Raw genomic sequence first — 25,516 nt, forward strand, 5'->3', positions numbered from 1 at the left:
CTGGGTGGCTCAGTTGTTAATCGTCTGCCTTCGGCTTGGGTCATGATCCCAGGGTCCTGGGATCGAGCCCTTCATCGGGCTCCCTGTGCCATGGGAAGCCTGCTTCTCCCTCTCCCACTGCCCCTGCTTGTGTTCCCTCTCTTGCTGTGTCTCTGTTAAATAAATAAAATCTAAAAAAAAATGGACATCTTTGCTTAGGGTATTCAGAATGTTTCTCAAAACATACAATAGCACATCATCATAGAGGGCGCAAGAAGGAGGTTGGTTCTGGCTGGCACAGCTAATTCAATCCCTCCTTCCCCAACCCCTGGCCCTCAGTTTCACTCTGTGGATCAGGGGAGGTTTGAGCTAGTGGTTTTTGCGCTGTGCTTGGTGGAACCCTGAGGGCTACCAGAGCCTTCTCAACGACCATGGTATCAAGTCTTTAGGTGCCCAGATGGTAGAAATAGGCTTGGGCAGTGGTGTGCTAATTAAACACACTTTCCAGGGGAAAAAAGCCCTAATTTGTAGCATCTGCTTATTTCCGTGGTGTAAATACTCTCACCGTGGCTGATTTCAAGCTGCCAGCTCACTTTGAAAATTCCTGAAAATTTCACAATTGGCTCTAAAGAGCTGGCTTTGCTTGCAGAAGGGAATCTACTACATAGTAGTTATAACAGCATCCTGAACCTCCCTGGGCCTCAGTTTTCTCTTACGTGAAATGGGACAATAATACTTTCTACCTAATGGGGTTGTAGAGGTTCTTTGAGTATTCAGTGAAGAGTGTGGAAAACACTCATCATCATCCCTGACACATCAGTTATTTATTATTATTATTATTATTATTATTATTATTATTATTATTATTAGTTTTACCCAGTGGGTTTCCACTCAAGATTTTGTTTGAAGAAAATGTTCCAGTTTCAGCTGTGTTCCACCCCTGCTTACATCTTCTGGGACCTAACTCTCCCTCCCTCCCTCCCTCTCTCTCTCTCTCTCTCACACACACACACACCCCACCCCAGTTCCTCCACATCCCTGGTGTCTCTGCTCCATTTTATTAAAGCAGAAAGCGGTGACAATTATTTTCATAATGAACTGGCTCTTCAAATTAATGCCAGTTACACTATGCAATCATGATTAAGATTATGCATTAATCAACGGTGCCAACCTACTTATTAGCCTCTTTAAATAACGATCATGAGGAATGTATGGGAAGGGAGAAAACGGAGAGGAGCCAATTGAGTGGGGGAGCTGCCTCTAAGTGGGGCGGGATGCTCTCTCCAGAAGCCAAGACCCAAAGCAGCCTTTCTTCCATGAATCAGTACCCTAGCCCATCAGACCCTGAGCTTCCAAAGCTCCTTGATCTGTACAGGCCTCCAACACAAAAGGGAAAGGGGTCAAGAGGACCCAGTAGGGAGAAGGTAGAAGAACCCTTGACCGTTTATCAATTGATGAGGTTCAGTGCTCCCTTTCCCTTCCTTCAAAAGCATGAAAAGGTAGAGTGTGATTGATATTTCCCCTAGAGTAATGCCGCCCCCATCTTAGGTCAGGTCTCCCAGATGCAGAGCCTGAGGCAGGGATTGAGATGCATGAAGTTGCTAGAGGGGAAGAGAGTTCTTTAGGAAAGCCCTGTCAGGGAATAAGCAAAACAGGGTAGAGACAGGGACAGGGTAGGCAAAGATGCCGCCTTGGGTAACAACGTGGAGATGCTAGGGGGGCTCTGGAGCATGCATGCACCACAGAGTTATCCCCACCCTGAGGCCAGGGGACCACCCTTTTGAGCCCCAGTGTGCATGAATTTTCAGTGGCTGCAGACTGCCCCCAGGGTCGAGGTGAGTGGAGTAACCTTCTGGGCAACGTGGCTCCCTTCAACTGAGAACAATTCTCTAGAGAAAAGGGCAGCCTATGTATGGAAGATTCAGACCCAGTTCTGCTGCATCCAGAACCCACTCTCTGAACCTCTGTGTTATACCCAAATATTTGTTGCTGGGTTGTCCCAAGACATTCAAACGTATGGGGTCACCTGGCCCTTGACATGTTCAAGTAGAATGATGCCCATCCTTGCACCGGGTTTAGGGGTGGGGGAGGGGCAGCCTCTTCCTGGCAGTGTCTCTAAGAATGCTTCTGGGTTTCCAGTTTCTCTGAATCTCTGCTTATTCCAACTTGTCTTCTCTCATCCCATCTCCTGCACCTCTTGTCTTCTTTCTGCCCCAGTTCACCCTGTGCTGGGCACTGCCTGCCTGCCTTCATTTCCCCAAAGAGCACAGGCTGGTGTCCATTTTCTGTGGCTGACTTTACTCAGCGTCAGGTCTCCTGTAAGGAAGGGAGGTGACAGCACCGTGCAGTCTCACTGGAAAGTAAGCACCTGGCACCACTGTGCTAACCCGGCCCCTTCCTGCCGTGGAGGATTTCGTACCGGCCTCATCCACCTTTGGCCATGAGTCATAGTCTCCTCCTTTCTCCCTTTTTGGGTTTCTGTCCTACCTATTGCCTTCCTCTTAAGCCCTTCTCCCATCCTCCTCATTCAAAATTCAACATCAGGTCTCTGTATCCTTTGCACAGCAGGTTAGTACTATCAGAGTCTTATCTTCTCCATCCTGGCCCTATGGGACTTTTCCCTTTAAGATAGAGGCTGCCCTTCCCCTAGAAGAGGGGATGAACTACAGCCCACTGGCCCAATCCAGCCAGCCCCCTGTTTTAGTAAGTAAAGTTTTATTGAAACACAGCTGTACCTGTTTGCATACCTACTGTCTATCGCTTTCACGTTACGATGGAAGAGTTGAGTAAACCCATCTGGTCCACAAAGCAAAAAATATTTACTATCTGATCCTTTATAGAAAGTTTGTTGACCCCTGCCCTAGAACGTAGAAGTTTAAAATTCATTTTGTGGGGCGCCTGGGTGGCTCAGTTGGTTAAGCGACTGCCTTCGGCTCAGGTCATGATCCTGGAGTCCTGGGATCGAGTCCCACATCAGGGGACTTCTCCCTCTGACCCTATCCCCTCTCATGCTGTTTCTCTCTCTCTGTGAAATAAATAAATAAACAAAATCTTAAAAAAATAAATAAATAAAATAAAATAAAATTCATTTTGTGCTTCTAAATGGCATTCTTTTAAGAATTGCCATGAATTGGGGTGCCTGGGTGGCTCAGTCGTTAAATGTCTGCCTTCGGCTCAGGTCATGATCCCAGGGTCGTGGGATCGAGCCCCGCATCGGTCTCCCTTCTCCGCGGGAAGCCTGCTTCTCCTTCTCCCACTCCCCCTGCTTGTGTTCCCTCTCTCACTGCTTCTCTCTTTGTCAAATAAACAAATAAAATCTTAAAAAAGAATTGCCATGAATTACTCACCACGTGACATGCGTTTTGTTACATTGTTTTCTTTCTTCCTCGTAATGGTCAACCCTTGGAAGTATGTGCCCCATTTTGCAGATGGAGAAACTGAGTCTCAGAGAGATCGAGTAACTTCCCCCAGTGGAAAGAGCTAGGGTTTGGATTGAGGCATAACCATCCCCAGAGCCTGAGTTGGGAACCTTTCTGCTTTTGCGTCCAAAAGCTGAGCTCCACACATTGGCAGGTTATTGTCTGCTTATTGTCGCCCGAGCGTTCCTGGAGGGCAGAAGCCTGGTGCTAACTTCTCTTGATGGGCTAGAACTCAGTGGCAGGTTGGCGTGTGGCAGAGATTGGTCGGTGTCTGTGGAACTGAATGGCATATCGCCTGGGCTGGGATCTCAGTGCCTGAGATGTGTCCCCACCCTCGTGAACAATCAGCCCCTCTCCTTTCTGCCCCACCTGCCAAGATGTGAGAGGCGGGGAAGGAGTGAAGCCCTAGGAAAGGGCTCCTTGTCCCCTGACCTTTGACCCTCATTTAGGCTGGGGATCTGTAATGACTGGACTTCTTCCCAGGCTCCCTTAGATAATTTTTTTCATTTTTACATTTTAAAATAATAAAAAGAATGTGTATTTATTGTAAATAACCTGGAAAAATCAAGATAATACAAGGAGCAAGCTAAAAGTATCCATAAACCCCTTCTATCCAGAGATACTCATTGGTCAAATTTTGGTACAAATCTTTGCAGTCTTTTTTCTATAAATATAGATAATGTACTTTTAGTTTGATAAATAGATTTCAAACTGTAATATAATTTTGTTGCTTTGGTGGGGTGGAGAACGAGCATTTTCTATATCATTAAGTATTCCTTAAGAGCATTTTTTTAAAAGCTTTTTTCCGTATTACCAAAGCTCTTGCTCAGTGTAGAGGACTTCAGGAAAAAGCACTAAGCAAAGCAATCCATTATCATTTTACTTTCTAGGAAGAACCTCTGTTAACATTTTGGTGTATGCCCTTCTGGTATGTCCTTTTTGATTTTAATTGGAATTGCATTAAATTTATAAATTAATTTGAGGAGAACTGACATCTTTACAATACTGAGCCTTCTCTTCCAGGAGAAAGTTATGTCTCTCCATTTATTCAAGCCTTCTTTTATGTCCTCCAGTAAAGTTTTGTAGTTTCCTTGGTGTAAGAATTGCACATTTATTGTAAAGTATTTTATGTTTTCGTTGTTGCCTTTGTGAATATGGTCTTTTTCCTTATAATTCCTCACTGTTATAGGAATGCTGTACGTTTTTCTGTATTTGTATGCTGGCTCCTTGATGAGCTGTCTGGATTCTGCTAGGTTTCCATCTGATTCTCTTGAGTTGTTAAGAAAACAGTAATAAGCGTCTGCAAATAATATTGCGTCTCCTTTCTAATTGCACTACCATGATTTGTTCATTTTGTCTTATTTATACAATGATTTTAAAGAATATTTTATTACAGAGGATGTCTGCCATATCCACTTAGGGAGAATGGTATAATGGAGCCCTGTGTACCCACCATCTGGCCCCAGTGACCAGTAACCCATGACCTTTCCTGCCCTATCCATACCCACTTCACACCCACCCCTCCACTATGATTTTGAAGCAAATCCCAGATACCATGTCCTGCCATCCTATACCCTGACTCTTAATGCCTGCAAGTTGTTTTGCCATATGGGTGGCTTTTAATATATCGAATAATCTCCTACTTTGGGACATTAAATTGTTTCTATTTTTTCAATATTATGTCAAGAATATCCTTCTACGTAAATGTGTTTATGTATCTCTAACTTATTCTAAATTTATATCCTTAGAAATGCTAAATCCCAGCATTAAATTAAAATCCCTAGAATTACTGGATCATATGGTATTTTGATCATTTATTTTCCTTTAAACACATACACCCATCACAGGATGGCTTTTCTGATTAGAAATATAACACATGTTCACTGCAGAACTTTTGGAAAATACAGAAAAACACAAAGAAGGAAATTAAAGTCACCCATAATCCTGCCACTCAGAGAGAAGCCCTCTTGACATTTTGGGATGCATTCTTCTCGTCTTGTTTTATGCGTGCGCCCAGCATGTGTATGTACCCCCACACAGACTCACATGTGTACACACTACATGTTACAGATTGTAAACCTGCTGGAGGACAGGTGGGGGGCAGATTGATTTGTTCACTTTTTAAAATACTCACTTGGAAAAAAAATGTTTTTCAAAATGGTGCAAACAACCCAAATACCCATTAACTTGGTGATGAATGGGTAAATAAAATGTGGTACATTGGTAGAAAGTATTATTATTTATCAGTAAAAAGGAATGAAGCACTGCTATGTGCTACAACATGGGTAAGGCTCAAAAATATGCTAAACGAAGGGAGCCAAATGCAGAAGACCACCTACTGCATGATTCCGTTTATATGAAATGTCCAGAAAAGATAAATCTCTAGAGACAGAAAGTAAATTAGTAGTTGCCTGGGGCTGGGGCTGCAAACAGTGATTGACTGTAAACAGGCTCATGGGATCTCACTGAGGTGATGGGAATGTTCAGAATTGTGATGATGCTCACACAATTCCATAAATTTACCCCCAAATCACTGTACACTTAAGATGTATTTTGTGGAATTTCTTAATGTAAATAATACCTCTATGAAGTTGGTTTTTTAAAAGAGTAAAGAAAGTAAACATAAAGCTTCATTTGGAAAATAAAGAAAAGTGCAAAGAACAAAATAAATCTACCACATAGGACTGTTCTCTTATGCTGTTTTGAAACACCTCCTATTTTTCCGTCAATGTTAAAGATTCCTCCTTATCTTCCTTCTGTTCTCCCTCTTCTAACGTGGAATCGCACTGCAACTCCAACTTTATAACCTTTGCTTTTCACTTAAAAATATGTCTTGGGTATTTCCCAAATCATTAAATTTTTGCTACTGCATGGAAATATATAGGTTATTACAGTTTATTGACTCTTTCTCTGGTGTTGGACATCCCTAGATCCTCTTCCCCATACATGACTGGTATGTCCACCATTGCTGTCAGAGTCAATTCCCAGAAACTGAAGTATTGAGTCAAGGAGAAGTATTGAGTCAAAGACCTAAGCATTTTTAAGGCTTTTGGTATTTTCTGATGGCCACCAGGAAGGCGAGGTATACCAGTTGCCACTTCCACCAACAGTTAAGCAAGTGTCTGTTTCCAAATGCCCTTAGCATGCATTGGTGGTATAGTGGTGAGCATAGCTGCCTTCCAAACGCCCTCAGCAAAGCTGAGTGTTATAAGTTATTTTATGTTTGCCAATGGGATGGGCAAGAAGTGGTAAATCTCTGTTGGTTGAAATGGAGTTTATTTGATTTTTAGTGAAGACACGCATTTCTTCATATGTTAATAACTCCTTTGTATTATTTTTTACTTTAGCGAAATGCCCACGCTTGCCTTTTGCACATTTTTCTTTTGGAATATTTGTCTTTTTTGTAGACTTTTAAGTGTTTATTTTTATAAAATAAGAACATCAACTTTTATACTGCCAAATATGTTACAAATATTTTTCCAAGTTTGATGTTTGCCATTTAATTGTTCATGGTAGTTTTGATATATTATTTCTTGATATATATGATTTCTGTGGAGTTATCAGCATCTCTCCTATGGTTTCTGACTTTATTATAATGCCTGGAGAGACCTCCTCCACCTCAATATTGTGTAATATTCACCTACATCTTCTTTTTTGGTACTTTTATACTGTTTTCTTTCTTCCTTCCTTCCCTCCCTTACTTTCTTGCTATTTAATCTTTAATACATTTGGAACTTATTTTGATATATGGCTAAAGATTGGAATCTAACTTAAATTTTTTCCAAATGATTGAATAATTGTCTCAGCACAATTAATGAATAATTTATATTTTACCTACTGATTGGAAACAGCCACCTTTGTTATGTCTTAAATACTTATCTTTACTTGAATCTCTTTCTGGGGGCTTTTTATCTCATCCCATTGATCTGTCTGTATTTTCATATGCCATTAGGACATGTTTTTAATTATTTTGGCTTTTATGATACGTTTTAAATCCGGCAGTGCGGATCACCTGTCATCTCTTTAGGCTGCTATCTCCTGGTTAGTCTTCCTGATGCATTTTAGAGTCATCTTGTCCAGTAAAAGAAAAACCCTTCTGTGATTCTGATTGGAATTGCATTAAACTGAAAAACTAATTTGGAATAAACTGACACCTCTATTCTTGAGCCTAACTGTCGTGGAACATGCCATGTCTCCTCATTGTAATCTGCTGTTACATCTCTCCCTTGTAGTGTTTTTGTCATTTTTAATGCTGAAATTGCATACTTCTTATTTGTTTTCTTATTCTTTATGTAATATTTTTGTTGATCATAGAAAGGAGATCTTTTGCCATTAAGTTTTCTTACTGGTTGTTGCTGATATAAAGAAATGGTATTAATTTGTGCTAACTGGTCATTTAATTCAACCCTCCTGCTCCTGCTACTTCTTAACTAGTTTTTGTGCCTGGGGATTAAGGGTTTGCAGGAAAACATTTATATCATTTGCAAGAATTATTTTTTCTTTCCAAGAGGTGTGTCTCTAAATTCTTTTTCTTATTTTGTTGGTTAATGGTGTGGTTTAAATCTTTACCCCTCCTTTATCTCTTTAATGAGAATGTCTCTAGTGTTCACCATTAGTGTGATATTGAAGGCAGATTTAAGCTAAAGGTGCTTCAAGGCAGTAACTTTTCTGGTACTAGTTTATTAAGCATTCTTAACAGCAGTAGATATTGGATTTTATCAAATGCCTTTCTACATCTTGTGAGTTGATCATATGTTATTTTTTTCCTTTGAACTATTGATGTAATGGAATGATATTCATAGATTTATGTTGAACCACCCTTTCTTTATATTGAATATAACTGTACCTGGTCATGGTATGTTATCCTTGTAATAGTCTAATAGATTCTACTTCCAGCACTCTATTGAGAATTTTCATAGCAATATTAATAAGTTGGTCATTTTATTTGGCTCTGTTTGTCAGTCTGTGGTGTCAGTCTCTGTTGCTGGCTGAGTGAAATGAACTAGGAGGATCTTCGTATTTCTTATGCTCTAGCACAATTTCCATGCGTGGAATTATCTAAGAGAGTATTGAATATTTTGGGGAGAATAGTCTTGTCCATAAATCCTTCTGAGCCAAGGAACTTTGTTAGCATGCCCTCCCCCTTCCCCAGCACACACAATTTTACCCATCTGTTGCAGGAGGAATCTTTGAGTATGTGGATGGCCCCAACGCCCAGGTCATGAATGCTGAGGAACATGCTTTTCGATTTTCTGCCAACATCATCAACAGGAACAGGACTCTGCTGCCCAACACAACCTTGACCTATGACATCCAGAGGATTCACTTTCATGACAGCTTCGAGGCCACCAAGAAGGGTGAGTATGCAACCTTGATTGATATCTTCCAGGGGTGGGGACAGAGGGAGCTGCGTTTGCTGTCCAGGGTCCTGAAAACGGGCCCCAGCTCTTGGTGGGCTTGAGGCTTAGAGCCTATGCCGCGTGGTTTGGGGACCTGCCTCATTTCCAGTTCAGTGTAGGCTGTGTCATCCCCCAGGTTGTCCATCAGGAATTTCTAGGCCACTGGCAGGTACCGTGAGGGAATGAGGGGCCATGGGAGGAGGTGGACAATGAGGCCTGAGATGGGGTTGGGGAGGTAGCAATGTAGAGGTCAGCTCATATCCCCAACACCTTTGAACTGAAGCTGGCACTTTCAAACTTGTTTTTCTTTCATTGAAATCCTACCCAGAGTATCAATAATTAAAATATGCAACATTTAGTCGCCATAAAAAGACTTACTAAAAAACAATGAAGCTGCTTCTATGGTTAACATAATTTGACCCCAGAGGCTATGGATGACACTTGAAGTTTGACATTAGCCTCAGCATTCAATACATTTCCATATTTTGTTTTAGCTGCACAATAACAGGAAAATTATAAGTCATAAAAATCAGCTTTAGTAAATCCAGTCAGTTTTCCCCACACCTGGATTTTAAAAAATAAAACAAAACAAACGTTGGGTTGCATCCTTCTTTATTAGTGACACATTTACAATAAGCTCCAATGACTGCACAGAAAGGACTGGAGAACTTTATTCCAAAATCCTCAGGGAGAAAAAAAAAGCAACTTGTCAATACCTGAATGAGCTGCCAGTTTCTAGGGTGGCTTATAGCCCGTTTGAGTATACGCATATGCTCTTTTGTTACTGTTTTTAAAAATATAATTCACACACAACACACACACACACACACACACACACACAACACACACATTAATTGAAATTAACTTAGAGGCTCAGATCATTCTAGAAATAGCTTCCATATATCCCTAGACTTCCATAGAACTCCGTTTAAAAATCTCAGGCCTAAGGAATCTCACTCCCAGGGAAGACAAGATCATCCTTCCTATAATTTGCCATCATAGCCCCTTGCTTTTCTTCTTCAAGGCACTTATCACAATTTGTAGTTAAATAATGGTGTGTGTTTGTTGTTTCTCCTTTTCTCCAATACTACTGGAAGGAAGACTCTTTCTTGTTAACTGATATAACCCTAGCACCTAAAAGACTGGTGTATAGTAACTGCTCATTGAAATAATTATTGAATGAATCAATGAATGAATGATGTGAGAATGGGGCATGGGAGCCTGAGCATCATTGCTCAGGACCCTTATCTGCTGAGCTTAGAGACAGTGTCATTCATGCATTTTGGGTAGACTGAGGCTCATCCAAAAGATCCCCTTGGTCTTTCTAAGGGGTTCCCAGTAGCTAATCAAGGTCTCCTGGGCTCCCAGGTATAGGACCTGCCAAGATTCTCCCTGGGGCTGGCTCTGTTTTCCAAAACCCCATTGTGGGTAAACATCTTAGCATAGAAAAGCAGTGTAGCATGAGCTTGGAGCTAGACTGCCTAGCCTTGCACCTTGTCCATTCTGATATGAGTTGTGACCTTGAACAAAATACCTTGTGCTTCAGTTTTTTTCACCTACAAAATAGACAAATTTCTGTGAAGTGCCTAGACCAGTGTCTGGCACGTACAAGGTACCATATTGGACTTTGCTCTTATTACATTGGCTGGTTTGCCCTCTACCCACTGAGCCATCAGTTTAAGGGCCTCACCTACAGGCACTTTCTCCACTGCTGGCCCCTGTCTCGTCTGCCCTGCTCCTTCATGCCTTGTAAGCTGAAGGGCACAGGGTCCCTGACGTTGAGCACGATACCCCTGACATTTTTGGTACCCCTGCCCTGAGTCTCAGAGCCAGCCTGCAGACGGACTAGAGGAATCCCACCGTGTTAGCCTCACGAGAGTGGTCCTTTGCTCATCACCCTTCTCCTTGTGCTGGCCTGCCTTCCTCCCTACTGGCGTCCTCCCAGCTCTCTCTCTGCATGCCCTGTGGCCAGCACTGTACAGTTAGATATCCACCTCCCCACTGAGAGTCCCCTGCTGGCATCCTCTGCCTGGCCTCGTCCAGCTAGAAAGTGACTGAACTCAACCAAAAATGCTCAGTGAAAAGGTGAGGACACAGAACAAACGCCTGGAATCAGAACAGAGGTTTATGTGGGCATGATGACCCCAAAGGGCTAGGCTGGGTATTCTGTCCATTTTTTCTAAAAGTCACTAAAATAATATGACAACTCTTTAGTAGCACACTTGCGAGTCAGCGTGGGGACCTTCCCCAGCCAGCAGTGAGCCCCGGGCAGAACTCCAGAGTCTTCTGAGGCACTTCCTCCAGCGGGAACTTAGAGTTCCACACGATGTGGAACTGCCAGGTAGTGGGTGAGTAGACCTGAGACAGAAACACCCAGCTCTGGAAGTCCAGCCAGACTGGGCCACGTGACCAAAGCCACGCCCCCTCATCCCCCACCACCTGACTTGTTTGCTTAAAACCCCGGCTGCTGTGTCCTGCTGTTCTTTTCCCAAATCATCAGAGCCCATGGGGCCTGTCCAGTCTAGCCCAGATGTGACCTTCTAGCCACACCTGTGCCATTTGCTCCCTTGGCCTCTGGGCTCTAGCCCCACCTGCCATCCTCCAGGTGCCACGCTTCCTCCCACCTCCGGGCTTTTGCACCTGCTGTTCTCTTTGTTTCTGATGCCCCTTCCCTGTCCCACCTCTGCGTTGCCATTTGTCTAGGTCCTCAGGGGAGCCCTCCCCAAATCCCCAGATGAGGTCAAGTCTTCACCTCATAAATCTCTGGACTTCTCCTTCACAACCGTGATCCATGGATGCATGTGTGTGTGTGTGTGTATGTGTGTGTGTGTGTGATTATTGTCCACATCTTCTGCTAGATTACACGTCTTTTTGCCTCTTCACTGCTGTCCTAAAAAACCGTTGTTCTGACTACCGGTGTCATACATACACTGCTCTGCCCATTTCTGAACTTCACATAAACAGAACACCAGTGCATACGTTTTGGCTTTGTGTAGAATATACCCGTGAGATTCATCTATGTTGTTGGATATAACAAAAATCTATTCATTGTTGTGTAGTGGTCTGTTATATGACTACACTACAATTTTTAAAACTCAAACGTATTGTTGGACATTCAAGTCGTTTCCATTCGGGCCCAGAGAGTAGAGCTGCTATGAACATTCCTGTAGATATCTTTTGGTGCACAAACGTGCACAGTTTTTTGGTGGGTAGACATGCAGGAGTGGAAGTATGAGGTCACGGGATGTCATATGTTCAGCCAGATGGCTTTCCAGAGTCCTGGCACCAGCCTTCTTGGGCGGTTCGCAGCAGTGAGAATCCCTCCACAACATCATGACCACTTGATAAAGTCTGTTTTGTTTCTGGTGGTTCATGTGGTGGATATCTCATTGCGGTTTTACTTTGTATTTCCCTGGTGACCAGAGGTCTTGAACATCTTTTCATATGCTCATAGCTCATTCAGATCTTCTCTTTCCTTGAGTGATTTTTGAGCCTTTCAATCACCTTTAAAATGGAGCTGCTTGTCATTTTCGTATTGACTTGTAGAGTATTTTATATATGGTGGGTAGGAGTCCTTTGTGGGACTTCCACATTGCATATATCTGCTGCAAATGAGCTTGCCTTTTCCCTGTCTTAGCAACATCTTTTGAGAAACAAAGTTCTTAACTTAAAGAAGTCTGATTTGTCAATATTTTCCATATGGTTAATGGCTTTGTGTTCTATTTTTATCTGTCCTCACATCATGAAGATTTTCTCCTACATTCTAGAAGCTCTGTTGTTTTGTCTTTCGTGGTTAGCTCTATGACCTGTCTTATACTGATTTTCTCTGTATAGTGGGAGGTAGGCGTTGAGGTTTATTTTTTTCTGCACAGTGTTGGTGAGAGTGAAAACTGGTTGAACTTCTCAGGGAAGTTTGGAAGTGTCCACTAAAGCTAAATGTATGCCTGCAAGAGAGTTCCTGTCCACCTTATTGAAAACAGCCAAATGTTACGGGAAATAAAGGTCCATCGACAGGGGAACGGATAGATTGGGGTATAGTTATACAATGGAATTTGAGTTAACAATAAAAAAAAAGAAAAAATTCTTCCCCACACAAAACATGGATGAGCCTTGCAGGCATAATGTTGAGTGAATGAGCAGTGGTCACCTCTGGGAGAGGGAGGAGTATGCAGCAGATATTAACTGGAAAGGGGAAGAGATAACCTTCTTAAGTGTTGGGAATGTTTTATATTTTGATCCAAGTAGTAGTTACATGGATGTAGTTATATGTAAAATTTCAGAGAAGTCTGTGCATCTCAATAAAAAAAAAAGTTTAAGAGGCTCCTCTCTGCCATCACTTTCCCTTAATGTCCCTCTGATAGTTACTATGCCCAAGACAGACCCCTGCTGTGGTTAGAACCACTGCTGTCTGACCCTGGAGGCATTTCTGCGGTTGGATCGTGCTCCCCCTTAGGTACGCTCCATCCCTTTGGGGAATCCCTTGTTCCCATGGTCTTTATTTTTTCTTTTGATCTTTGGTTTTTGAAAATGTATTCCTCTGAAGCATTATTAGGACTCTTCTGGGGGATGACCTTGGGCTTAGTTCTAATTAACCCAGTGAGAATGATCAATTCTGCCATCACAGCCGGATCCAGCCACTTTGGGCCACGTCGGGGGGAGTGGGGAGTGCCCCGCCAGCTCCGTGCAAATTAGGCCTTCCCTCCATGGGAGGCCCAAGAGGCCTTTCCCCATTAAAAGGGACTTTCACTTATTGTCTTTATTTTTAAATGTTTTGTGTAAAATTAAAAGATGAGTGACTGCCAAACGGTGCCTGAGCCAGCAGCCCAGAGAGCGCCTGTGTTTTCTTCCAAGCCTGACCAGAGCGGTCCTGGAATCAACCCAGCACTCCCCAGGCTCCTCTGCCTTCACTTATTCTCTGGGCTGCTCAGTTCCTTTTAAGACACAAATTGATTGGGATAATTTTTGCTCTAACTACAATTGCCATGGAAAGGGGGTGAGGGGGGGCTGCATTCAGGCTGTGGACTCCTGCAATGGCCGTGAACCACTGAGTTACTGTAAAATGACCAGAAAATGGATTCCAGATTGAAGCTACAAATAATGTGATTACTGCGGTGTGTGCTCAGGGCTACCAGAGCAAGAGTTGGCTGCTGCCCTGGAAACATCTGGAGATAAAGCTGCAGCTGCTCCTGCGTCTGTAACCCCCGCCCTGGTCCCTCAGGGGCAGCGGCATTCTTCCAGCCTGGGAGATCCTCGGAAGGTGACAGGAACACAGAGGGGACAGAGAAAGGGATGAGGAGAGAGGCCAAAGAGAAGAAATAGGTGGTGGGCAGAACAGATGCTTCCTGCCCCCCAGCCGTGAGATGTAATCACTGCATGAACCCCAGTATGGCCATCATCCCCCTGTCACCACGGCTGTCACCACTACCAACACCAGTGCACCATCCCCACAATTACTATCATCACCGTCAACAGTGGTATCACCCCCACCCTTCACATCATCCTCATTCCCATCACGGTCACTACCGTCATTGTCACTGCCAGACGGCCACAGCTTCATCATCACCAGTCTCAGTGCCAACATCACTGCCATCATTCCTACCACCATCGCCATGGTCATGACACTGACATCTTCATCATCACCAGTCTCATTGATGCTATCAAAACTGTTATCACCTCCATTCACACCCTTACCAACGTCACCACCCCTATGATTATCATCCTCCTCGTCCTCATCACTGTCATAGTGCTGGGATCTTCATCATCCCCAGCCTCATCAACACCAACATCATCACCACAGTTACTGTCATCACCATCAAACGGCTATCACCTCCTCTCTCATCAATGCTTATATCATCATCATTATTCCTACCATCATCACCACCATGACTGTCATGGCATTGACATTTTTATCATCATCAGTCCCGTCCTCATCCCACCATTATGCTGCAGTATCAACATTATCATCAGTTCCACCTTCGTCCATGCCACGGCCATGATCATCAACAGTATGGTCTTCACCCTCACAGCCATCACTGTGGTTACCTTTATCATTGTCTTCACAACTGATGTCAAAATCAAAATTGCCTCCTTCAAGATTGCTCTTATAATCCTCTGCAGAATCATAACTTGTGTTTGGCCCACTCTGCCTTGCCTCAGCCAAACCAGATACCTAGACCTTGGGCCCGGACAGGGGACCATGATCTAAGAGGTTAGGCTGGGTATAGGGCATAGGAGGTAGTTGCCTGCCTGCTTCCAGGCAAATATCAAAAGAGGAAATCCAAAAGGCAGATTCTTGGAGGTGGTAGTGGAGGGAATGAAACATACTGGTCATTTGACCAAGTTATCAATCAGAGGGTCCTAGAGGCAAAAGGAAAAAAGTAGAGATAGGAGGCATAGAATGGAAACCAAGGACATCATAGGACAGCTAGAAGGTTCAAAACAGGGTTAGGAGACAGAGCCTAAGAGAAACTTCTAGATTTTATAGAGTGCCCACAGCTTGAGGGGAGTGGGAGTAACCAGGCCTGGACAGCTGTCACTCACTGTCACTATCTCCTTTGTGTGTATCCAGCCTCCATGGCTACAAAGTGACCCATACGTCGTCTCTTCCTCACGGAGCACCTGCTCTTAGGGGGACGAAGTGCCCAGAGAGGCACTCAACACACCCAGGATGCAGAGGAGCAGCATGAATGAGCAGTGAGTGGACAGGTCAGGACATGGCCTCCTTGGGGCGAGGGCCCTAAAAAGAGAACTTCCCCAAATGGGACAATTTATCAACAAACCCAGGGTTCTATTTTGGAAGCATTTATCATCACTAGGGTTGACCCCACACAGAGGGCTTCTCCAGGCTTGTTGACTGTAGGGTGACCAGAGCGGGGATAGCGGCACTTCCCTGACTGTAGAAGCACTAGGGAGGTGCCACTGCCCCACTGTGCATCTTCCCCTGCACCTGACATTGGCCTTGAGGGATCCCGGTCACCCAGGAGATGCCCCTAGTTGGCCCTGCTGCCTCCCATCCATGGCTGCCCTGTCCCATGTTCCAGGTGGTTCCAGCAGACTCCTGGCAATAACTAGCTCCCCTATCCCACCCCAGAGTGCTGTATCTTTCACCCAGGCACAAATGGCATTCTCTGGTGTTCTTGAGGCAAGTACAAAGTTCAGGGACAGCACTGTCTATAATTCCTCCTTGTCCCAGGAGGCAGTAAGGGAGGAGAGGGTGGATGTCCCATGAAGAAGAGAAAAATACCCTGAAGACCACCCACTCTGATCAACTGAAAACCACGCTACATCTCTGGATCCATTGGTACCACCATTGGCCGAGGCAAGAGGGCCCCTTTCCCTGGGTCTGTGCTTTATGGGGGCTGCCCTTGCTCTCCTCTGGTCAGTGTCTCCTCCCAGGACAAAGGGTCAGTGGGACTAAGGGCACTTGCCTAGCAGAAGCCTGTGCCCTGCCCTTCTAGTCTTCGCTCCAAGTATCTAGAACCCTGAATTTCCTACCCAGTTGGCCCTGAGCCCACCTTCAGGCCTGCATGAGCCTCTTCCCTGGGTTGTTCTCCAGAGGGAAAGCCAGACTTCAAGGGTCACACTCCTAAACCCTTTCCAGGGGTGAGCAAAGGGCAGCTGTTTGCAGGGGTATGGACAGAGCTCGGACATAGGGGTGGGGTGTCCACATGGAGAGTGCAGTCCTCCTTATGGTTCAGGGCAGAGCCAGCAGTAAAAGAGAGGGGGCAAGGTGGGAGCTGGTACCACCACTCCCCACATCTCTGTGTATGGGAAGTCTCCATGCCCACCTGATTTTCCAGTTGTTAGGAAAGTGTATTTGTCAGGGTAGGAGGAAAGGGTGTGTTTTATATAACAGTTTGTTAGCTTGACTTACAACATTTAATATTGAGCCACATAGTATGTGGGCCTCCATTTATACTCTGGTCTGGGGCCCTGCAAATCTTAAGGGTGGCCTGAGCCGAGTAGGTCATTCCCAGAGGCCTTTGGGGCAGCCAGGACATGTCTGAATCCACCGCCCATCGATGCTTAGGGACTGTGTCTTGTCTCCTCCTACACGCACCATACGTTCATAAGTGTGCACGTAACATAATTCTTGTGGCCGCAGGCTGGTGAGTTTGCTGACACTTTATTGATAGATCGGTTAGGGCTCCTCTGGCTGCAAGTGACAAAACACCAAATCCTAAGTGACTTGAGCAAAAAGAGAACGTATCGGTTCATGTACCCAAGGTCCAAGGTTGCACTTGACCGGGGGCTCTTATTTCCTACTCTCCTTTGGCTCTGCTCACCTGCATAGTGACTCCGTTCCCAGACAAGCACTGCACTTTGTTTGTGAGCACGGGGTGGCTACCACACCTCCAGATCTTCTCTCCCCCAACGTCTCCTTGCAGAGGGAGAGTGCTGCCTTCCCGGTGTGAGGTCGCGTGGCTTCCCATTGGCTCTGACTGGTCACATAACCACCCTCCAACCCAGTGACTGGGGCCTGAAGGAGGCCAATGTCTAAGGCACTGGGAGTGGAAAAGACAGGAGCCCGAAGGAAAGTCAGAGACAGTTGCCAGAAGAAAGGGCGAGAGCTCCTGGGGAGCCCTTCCCCTGACTGCCCCTGAAAGGTCCCACTTTAAGGATCTTTCAGGCACAATCCCTACGTGAGCCTGTGCCTGCCCTTTGAGCCCCAGCTGCTCTGGGGCTGCTCGTTCAAAGCTCTGCTGTGCCCACCGGTGTTTGCCCTCCCCAGAAGCATCTGCCATCGGACCTGCCTGAGCCCCTGGGCCTCCCGCAAGAATGCAAACTGAAGGCAGGGAGTCAATACTCATTCACTCAGCAGAGGCTCAGACCACGTACTGCTTTGAGCACGTTTAGGTACTATTCAGGTACTCTTTATTGTTGATACAGCCATAAGCAACATAGATCAAGCCCTTGCTGCTTTGTACTTACATTCTAGTGGGAGGAGAAAGTCAACAAATGAACAAGACTTCTGGTGGTCATTTAATAAACAAAGAAAAAAAGCAAGGTATGGGGTTTCGGGAGTCTGGCTGGAGAGGGACCCTTATTACGGGTTGGGCAAGGGATGCTTCTTTAGTAGGACCACATGGATGCAGAGACCTGAGGGAAGGGAAGGAGGGAGTCATGTAGCTACCTGAGCAAAGAGCACTTCAGCTAGAAGGGACAGCAAGTGCAAAGGCCCTGAGGCAGTAGTGTGCTTAGCGTGTTTGAGGAGCATCATGGAAACCAGTGGGGCTTGAGTGCTGTGAGGAAGGGAGAGAAGGATGGGAGATGAAGTCAGGAAAGTGGTGGTGGTGATGGGGACAGGAGTGGGACAGGGGTGGGGAGGAACTGCAGCGAGCAGGGCCTCATCTGTCACCATAAGGACTTTGGCTTTTAGACCAAGTGAAACTGGAGCCTTTGGAGCAAAGGAGTGATGTCACCACCTGAGGCTGGGAGAGGTAAAAAGTAGGGAGAGTCCCTGAGGAAGCTGGGGCCGGTGAGGACGCTCCGGCAGTAATGCAAGCAGAGGAGGATGGTGGCAGTGGCGAGAAGTTCTGATTCTGGCACATTCCAAAGGTGACACAGCAGGATTGGGAAGTGGGATAGGAGAGAATGAGAGGAGTCGAGAGGAAGCCAGGGTTCGGGGCCTAAGCACTGGGATGGGGGAGCTGGTTTACTGAGGAGGGGAGGCTGGAGGAGGAGAGGGGGTTGTGTTTGGGACACGTTCGGTCTGAGATGCATCTTGGACACGCATGTGGTGGCGTCTGGCGAGAGGGGAGATGAGCACCTTCAACTTTGGGGACCAGGCTGGGGCTGGAGGTTTCACAATCGCCACAGTGGTGGTGTTTCATCCTACCTGTTTCTCAGCCTTCCCCCCCACCCCCACCGCCCAGAACAGGGCCGGGTCCAGAACTGGGGGTGCTCAGTGCAGTGATGACAGCTTCAGAAGTAATCCCCGTCTCTGTTTCACGGGCAGTGCTGGGGGTCTCACACGCGTGGTCTCGCTCGACCTTCCTATGATCCGTGAGGCGGGGCGATTGCAACCCTGGCTTCCAGAGGAGGAAGCCAAGATTCTGAAGGAGCCTCATTCATCTGCCCTCAGAAGGTTCCAGTTGCTGTTCGCCCCCGCCTGCCTGACGAGGCCCAGCACTGACCCCCGCGCCTCCCCCCCTCCCCCGTTGCAGCCTGTGACCAGCTGGCCCTGGGAGTGGTGGCGATCTTCGGGCCGTCACAGGGCTCTTGCACCAACGCCGTCCAGTCCATCTGCAATGCCCTGGAGGTGCCCCACATCCAGCTGCGCTGGAAACACCACCCACTGGACAACAAGGACACCTTCTACGTGAACCTCTACCCCGACTACGCCTCCCTCAGCCACGCCATCCTCGACCTGGTCCAGTACCTCAAGTGGCGATCGGCCACCGTGGTCTACGACGACAGTACAGGTGCGTAGCCAGGCCTGGCTGGGCTGAGAGCAGGGGGTGAGGGAGGTAGAGCCCCAGGATCTGCTCGCCCAGTGCAGCTGCCCCTGGGGGAGGGTACACACTCACACCCGAACCGAGCAGGTCCCCCGGACACTCGCCCCCACACTCCCTGCAGCCCTGGGCGCGCCAGCCACTCACCTCTCGCCCGCCCCACACCTTCCCCACACTCCCACCTCCACCCCCCTGTAGCATGCTCATGTCTGCACTCAGCACCTGCACTCACCCCTGCACAGCCGTGCCCACACCTGCCCCGCTCTCTCAGACTCACATTCCCGTCTGCAGCGAACGTGGGCAGCTCTGAGCCAGCTGCGGGCGCAGGCTCTGGACACATAGGGCTGGGGACTGTGCTGACTGTGACACTTACTAGCTGAATAGCACAGAGCTGTTTCCCCTCTTCCTCTTTCTTTCAAAAGACTCAAGTCCCAAGACGTTTCTTAGCCTGGCCTCTTAAGAGAGAGTGACCTTGGCAAGTCTCTTAACCCATCTGGCCCTTCTCTGCCCATGTGTCAAGTCAAGATCTATAGCATCCAGCCTGGAAAGAGCCCTCCAGCTCTCTGCAGCCTGTGATTCTATGTCAGCTCTTGATTACCTCCTAATGGGGAGTGGGAATCCTGGGGAGAGAATCCCTCAGAAAAGGTGTCTATTTAACTTGGGATTCTACAAGCATCTATTGCGTTCCTGCTATGCTCACAGTACCAGAGAGGAGATCGTGGCGGGCAGAGGCCCCCACCCCCGCTCACTGCCCCCAGCATGAGGTGTCTGCCATTGAGGGGCATGAGTACCCCGCTCCAGGTCACGGCCAGCGTTTTGGCAGCCCTGTTAGATGATCTGTGTTAGGACACTGCTGGGGAGGATTGTGTGGTTTTGAGCCCGCTTCCTTGCCCAGACCATGAGCCTTGTGGGCCTCCAGGATTTAGAACAGGGCCTGGTACAACCTAGATGTTTTTAAATGCTTGTGGAACTGAACTGAATTGAATTGAATTAAAAATCGAGATGAAATAAATTGTAATTAAATATTACAGGAAGAGAGTGCCGGGCGCTGGTAAGGGAGAAGAAGGAGGATGTGGCGATCCCATCATTTTTGGAGGAGTGAATCCTAGCGTAGGGACGTGAGCGGGCACCCGGTGGTCACTGGTCATTCCAGGCCACTAGAGCTAAGAATCAAGTGCCGGGTACATATAGTCAGGGCCAAGGCACTCGGGAAGAGGAAGCCCTGCGGCCTTGGCTAATCTGGGCTGACAGACAGAGGAAAAGAGACATGAGCAGGGCCTCAAGGATGGACAGACAGACAGAGCGGGCGTGAGGGCAGCACCGGCTGCGGGGACAGCGTGAGCAAAAACTGAGGCGGCGGGATTGTGCATGGCAGCCTCCTCGAGAGCACGGCCTGGCGGGGGGAGAAGATTCAAGTTCAGAAGGTGGGAGGAAAAGGTCAGAGAAACAGAGCGTATCAGGCTGCGCAAGGGCTCCGCTGTCTGGCTTCAGAGTTCACACTTGACCTTGGAAGCAGCCAAGGCGCATTGAGTGTTGTTGAGCAAAGAAGTGGAATAATGAAAGCAGAGTTCCCGAAGGTGACTGTGACGACATCGCACGGGGCTCATGGCAGGGAGAGGACACACTCGGGGGTGGCCGCCGATGCAGGCAGGGACAGAGGAGGCCGGGATTGGAGGGGCTGCCTGGAAGAGAACTCGGGGCCAGGATGGAAGGGAAGAACTGGACGTGAGAGTGTGTAGCTGAACACAGAACAGTCAGAAGAGACGCTGGTGCGGACCACGGCCCCGCGGTCCTGGGGCCTCCGGACTGGAGGGGGTGGGGGCAGAGGCTTTGCAGAGGGTGGATGAGGCTGCTCAGAGCTGATGCTACCTTCTGGAGCTCCCTGCTCTCCAGTGCCTTCGCCCTAACCATATGAGCGCGTCCCTCGATTATTTGCTCGGGTGGCCTGGCATGCCCAGTCGCCTCTGGGTGGACACGCACTCTCCCCCAGCATGATTAGCTTCTCAGAAGAGAAGGGATTCCATCTTCATTTCTTCACCCTTACCAGTGCCTAGAACACCCTTTCTTCCAGGATTTAATTAGAGTTTAATTCAACTTGATTTTCAATTCGGTTCAATTACATTTAAAAACACAGGGGAGTCCAGGATGGAGCCCGTTTGGTCAAGAACACACTGGGTAGTAGGGATTCAGGGTTGGATTCAGTCAAATAGTAAGATGACTTTGATGAGGACTGGTGGGTGGTAAGAGGTGTACTCCCAGAAGCAGGCTATTTCAAAGGGACAACTAGTGAGTCCTCAACCCCCCCCGAGTGGGAAGCACTTCATAGTGGGCTTTGGGGGCTGTGTGCATTCGGATGTTCTGGCTGGGGTCACAGACAACCCAGTTCCCACTGACTCGAGCAATAGGCACTTCGTTCTCTGAAGGACAAGAAGTCTGAAGAGGGGCCATTCCAGGGCTGGCTTAGCAGCTCAACAGAGTCCGGGGCACTGGGTCAGTATCCCTGCAGTTCTCTTGGTTTTCTCTCTCACGGTCAAAATAGAGCTGCTACAGCTCCAAGCAGCCCATCCTCACGTGCCAACACCCTAGGAAATAGAAGGAAAGAGGCAGGAGCCAAAGAGATTTTTCCTAATGTGACTCCTGCCTCTTATCAAGGAGGAAAATTTGTCTAGAAACCTTCCAGCAGACCGTCCTGGACAGCAAACTGAGTCCGTGCCTACTACCCCAAGCATAGTCAGATAGGAAAGGGAGCGCCCCTGACTGGCTCTTAACCAATCACCAGTCAGCTCTGGGGACTGGCACCAGGCCACCCGAACAAAATCATGGTTCTCTTAGCACGTTAGAAGGGGGCACACCGGTCTCTAGAACACTTCTACGTTGATGCTGTGTCTTCAGCCACCCCCCAAAACTTAGTGGCTTCAAATACTACGCATATGTTTAGCTCCCAAGTCTGTGGGCTCACTGATTGGCTGAGCTTGGCCAGGTGGTGGTTCTGGTCTCAGCTGGATCGCTCACCTGCCCGGGGGTCATTTGACTGTTGGTGGAGATGACCGGCAGCATCAGGCTAGCCCAGGCATGTTGCCATGACAATGGTAGAGGTGCAAAAGAAGAGACCCAGGGTGCACTTCCGTTTCCACTGTCGAATTGTGACACACCTGCTGATACACCATTGGCCGACACAGGTTACGTGCTGGAGCCCAGTGTCCTGAGTGGGGCAGGTCACCTGCCCACAGTTGGAGGTCACTGCAAAGTTACATAGCAAAGGGTGTAGCTACAGCGTGGGGTGAAGAATTCAGGTCATCCCTGCAATCGACTGCAGAGAGAACTCTTTTTAAGTGTGCCTAGGATCCCAGGGGCAAGGATGACTGCGTGATGACACGGAGAGGTCAGTGCCGTTGAGAGTTGTTACAGTTCCCTAGAATCAGGGGGGGCCACAGCCTCATGGAGAAGCACCAGGGTTAGTCAGGAGACAGGAGCAAGAGGAAAGCATGGGCAAGAGCTTTTTTTGTTCTAGAGCCTTCCATTACTTCATGACCATAAGATAGCCTAGATGATGATAGGTGGGATTTGTTAGGTGGGCCTGTCCTCTATGGGGCAGGAAGCAAAACACAGATGTTGGGGTTTGATTGGAGGTTTGGTTGGAGGGATTACAATATGATTTTGTGTACCACCAAAACACAGGGATAATAGGAATGTAAACAACTTTGATCATTAGTTTGGCACATGATTTCAGGGTGCCGGATCATCAGTCAGAGAATATTGCAAATGATTAAATTATAGGAACCAGCAGTGTTTGCCCTGTGACCTTTGACAAGTGGTCACCTTCGTAACCTAATCTGCACACAAAGGCAAATTCATGTCAAGAGTGAAAGGAAGGGTCTTAGAAAAAGCTGAGATGGAGAAAGGGGCCGCAGCCTAAGAGCCAGAAGGTTGGGTCTCGAATCTTGATCCCACAGCTAGCGAGCTGCAGAACCTTGAGGTGGTCACTTAACCTCTGTGGGCCTCAGTTTCTTTGTCTGTACATTGGAACAAAAGCCCCTAGTCTACATGCCTTCTAGGACAGGGAGATTTTAAATAGGGTAATGAATGCAGAAGTGCTTTGTAAGTGAAAAGCATGATTCTGACAACCATGATTCACTGCAGATATTTTGAGAGAGATTGATTAGGGAAGCAGCCAGGAAGGAAGGCTCATCTCGGGCAAGCCAAGAGCCTCGTCCTCTGCTGGGGTGGGCTGAGACGAGCCTCTGGTCTCCTTTGGGAATACACTGATGAGGAGAAGGTCTGACATTTCCTGCCGGAAAATGTGGGTCACTGTGTATTACACGGGGCAATGCACTTGGCTGACAAGAAGACTCTGGTAAGCCTCATGCTCCAGCGTGCAGGCTGTCCCTGTCCTCACGTCCTGGATCCCCAAAGCTCACGTGCCTGCTGATTCCACGCATGACTCTGAACATTGAGCAAGTGGGAGCAAAGTGAAGGCGGGGAGCCTCCCAGGCTAAGAAGTGTGAGCGGGCAGCATCATTCAGCCCAACTGAGAATTTCTGGGATGAGTTGGGGGGGAGGGTAAGGCTGGTGTGTGTTCCAGAAGAGGTTGTGGCCCCTCTCTCCCTTGCGCAGGTCAGCTGATGGCCCCTTCCTCCTCGCTGTCAAGTCTGGTATTGGGAAGCACTGCAGCCCCTGTTAGATCCAGACCACTCCAGGACTCCAGAGCCCTTCGCCAGCCCATACACCTGGGTCTGAGACCTTCCAGGGGGCTGGGGGATCCTGATGCCGGTGGCCGTGGCAAAGCCTGTTTGGGAGCTCCTTGGGAAGCTTAGGTCACAAGGATATATCTCTGTCCTCCTCAGCAGAGGGGAATGATGTACGCCAGATGGCTTTCCTGATGTCCAGCCCTCCAGAATGGGAAGGAGAAGTTGAACAGATCCAGGCATTTGTATCAGAAATGGCTTTGGAAGCCCAGAGGCTCTGTTGGAAGGCTCTCAAAGTAGGCGGTCTGTGGCGGGGGGACTTTGTCCAGATAGGGGACACGACAATAGTTGATTGCAAGCTTTAATCCAGAGCAAACTGCCTTAACCAAAAAAAGGGGGAGGGAGAGTGGATTTGATTGGCTGCCTTTACTGGCAAGTTTAAGAGTCGTTTTAGCTTCAGGTACTGTTTGATCCAGAGGCTCAAATGGGTATCATTCGGACTTATTTGTCCTGACTTCTGCCGTGTTGGAATCCTTCTCCGGTTCTATGTGGTGATGCCTAGATTTGCTTCCTCCCTATTTGGAGGTAAGTGGAAAAGGGTGTATCTCTTACCGGCTGCTCTGGCACCATTTTTGGAAGTCATCTGATAGGACCAACTGGCGTCACCTACCCAGCTCTGAGCCTATCCCTATGCCTAGAGGAATGTGGGTGCTGATTGGCCAGGCTGGGGCCACATGCTGTGCCCCGAGAGCTGGGGATGGACCCCTTCCAAGTCACACAGTCTGAGTATGGGGGAGGAGTTTCTCCCCAAAGGAGAAGCAGAATGCTCTTTGTGGGGCAGTGGAGCATGGCTGAGTAGACAGTGCAGTCAAGACACAGACCCTGAGCCCTGAGTGTGGGCGGGCAGCCCAGTGGGACCCTGGCCCCTGCTGGCTCAGCCCCTCCCTGAGCGGGGAGGGGTATCGAGGGTAGCAAGCAGTCTTGCTCCCAGGCTAAACAGAGGGCAGTCAGCAAGAATGGACCTTGAAATAGCGACGGAAATGAACTTAATTAGACCTAAGTAAGCCATTTGTCTCCAGGAAGTGACATTCAGTTTTCCCTGGAAGTCCCCAGGTTAAGTGGTTTTGCAAAATGCCAAGGCGGAGGATGGATTTTTCAGTGTGGGGAGAAAAAAACAGTAAGTCAATTCAATTATGGAGATTTGTGTTGTGCATCATCTAAGTGCCAGGCCCCGTGCTAGGGGCTGTGGGGACCCGGCCCATGAGGTTAAGGAGCCCATGGCGGGACGAGGGAGTGAGACAAGGCCAGAGGAGGCTAGTGCTGATGGAGGAGGCCACTGGGGGGGGAGGGGGTGTCTGGTTTAGACAGAGCAGTAGGGGTAGGCTTCATGGAGGAGGTGGTTGCCCAGAGCCTGGAAAAATCGGTCAGGTTTACTGAGGCAGCCTGCCCTTGGGTTGGGGGCACAGTTCCACTTTGTCTTACACGGTCCAACGGTTGGTACAGCTGAACCTCGGAGCCTTCACTTGTGCCCACATCCTGGAGGCAGGTTCCCTGCTTCCCAGTGTCACAGGTGGGGTGAT

The 25,516-nt window shown here is 47.7% G+C and overlaps 1 protein-coding gene across 3 annotated transcripts in view; it reads left to right on the forward strand.

Moving 5' to 3' along the window:
* GRIK3 (glutamate ionotropic receptor kainate type subunit 3) overlaps positions 1 to 25,516 on the forward strand; it is a 221,768-nt gene that overhangs the window by 121,459 nt on the left and 74,793 nt on the right. For all 3 annotated transcript variants that reach the window (XM_032387647.1, XM_032387639.1, XM_032387657.1), the window contains exons 2-3: positions 8,579 to 8,755; positions 18,964 to 19,221. In XM_032387647.1, the coding sequence (XP_032243538.1) occupies positions 8,620 to 8,755; positions 18,964 to 19,221 (394 nt within the window). In that variant the 5' untranslated portion in view covers positions 8,579 to 8,619. The remainder of the gene's footprint in view (positions 1 to 8,578; positions 8,756 to 18,963; positions 19,222 to 25,516) is intronic.

This window comes from Phoca vitulina, unplaced genomic scaffold (genome assembly GCF_004348235.1).
Source record: "Phoca vitulina isolate PV1807 unplaced genomic scaffold, GSC_HSeal_1.0 scaffold2, whole genome shotgun sequence".
In the NCBI taxonomy this organism is placed as follows: Eukaryota; Metazoa; Chordata; class Mammalia; order Carnivora; family Phocidae; genus Phoca; species Phoca vitulina.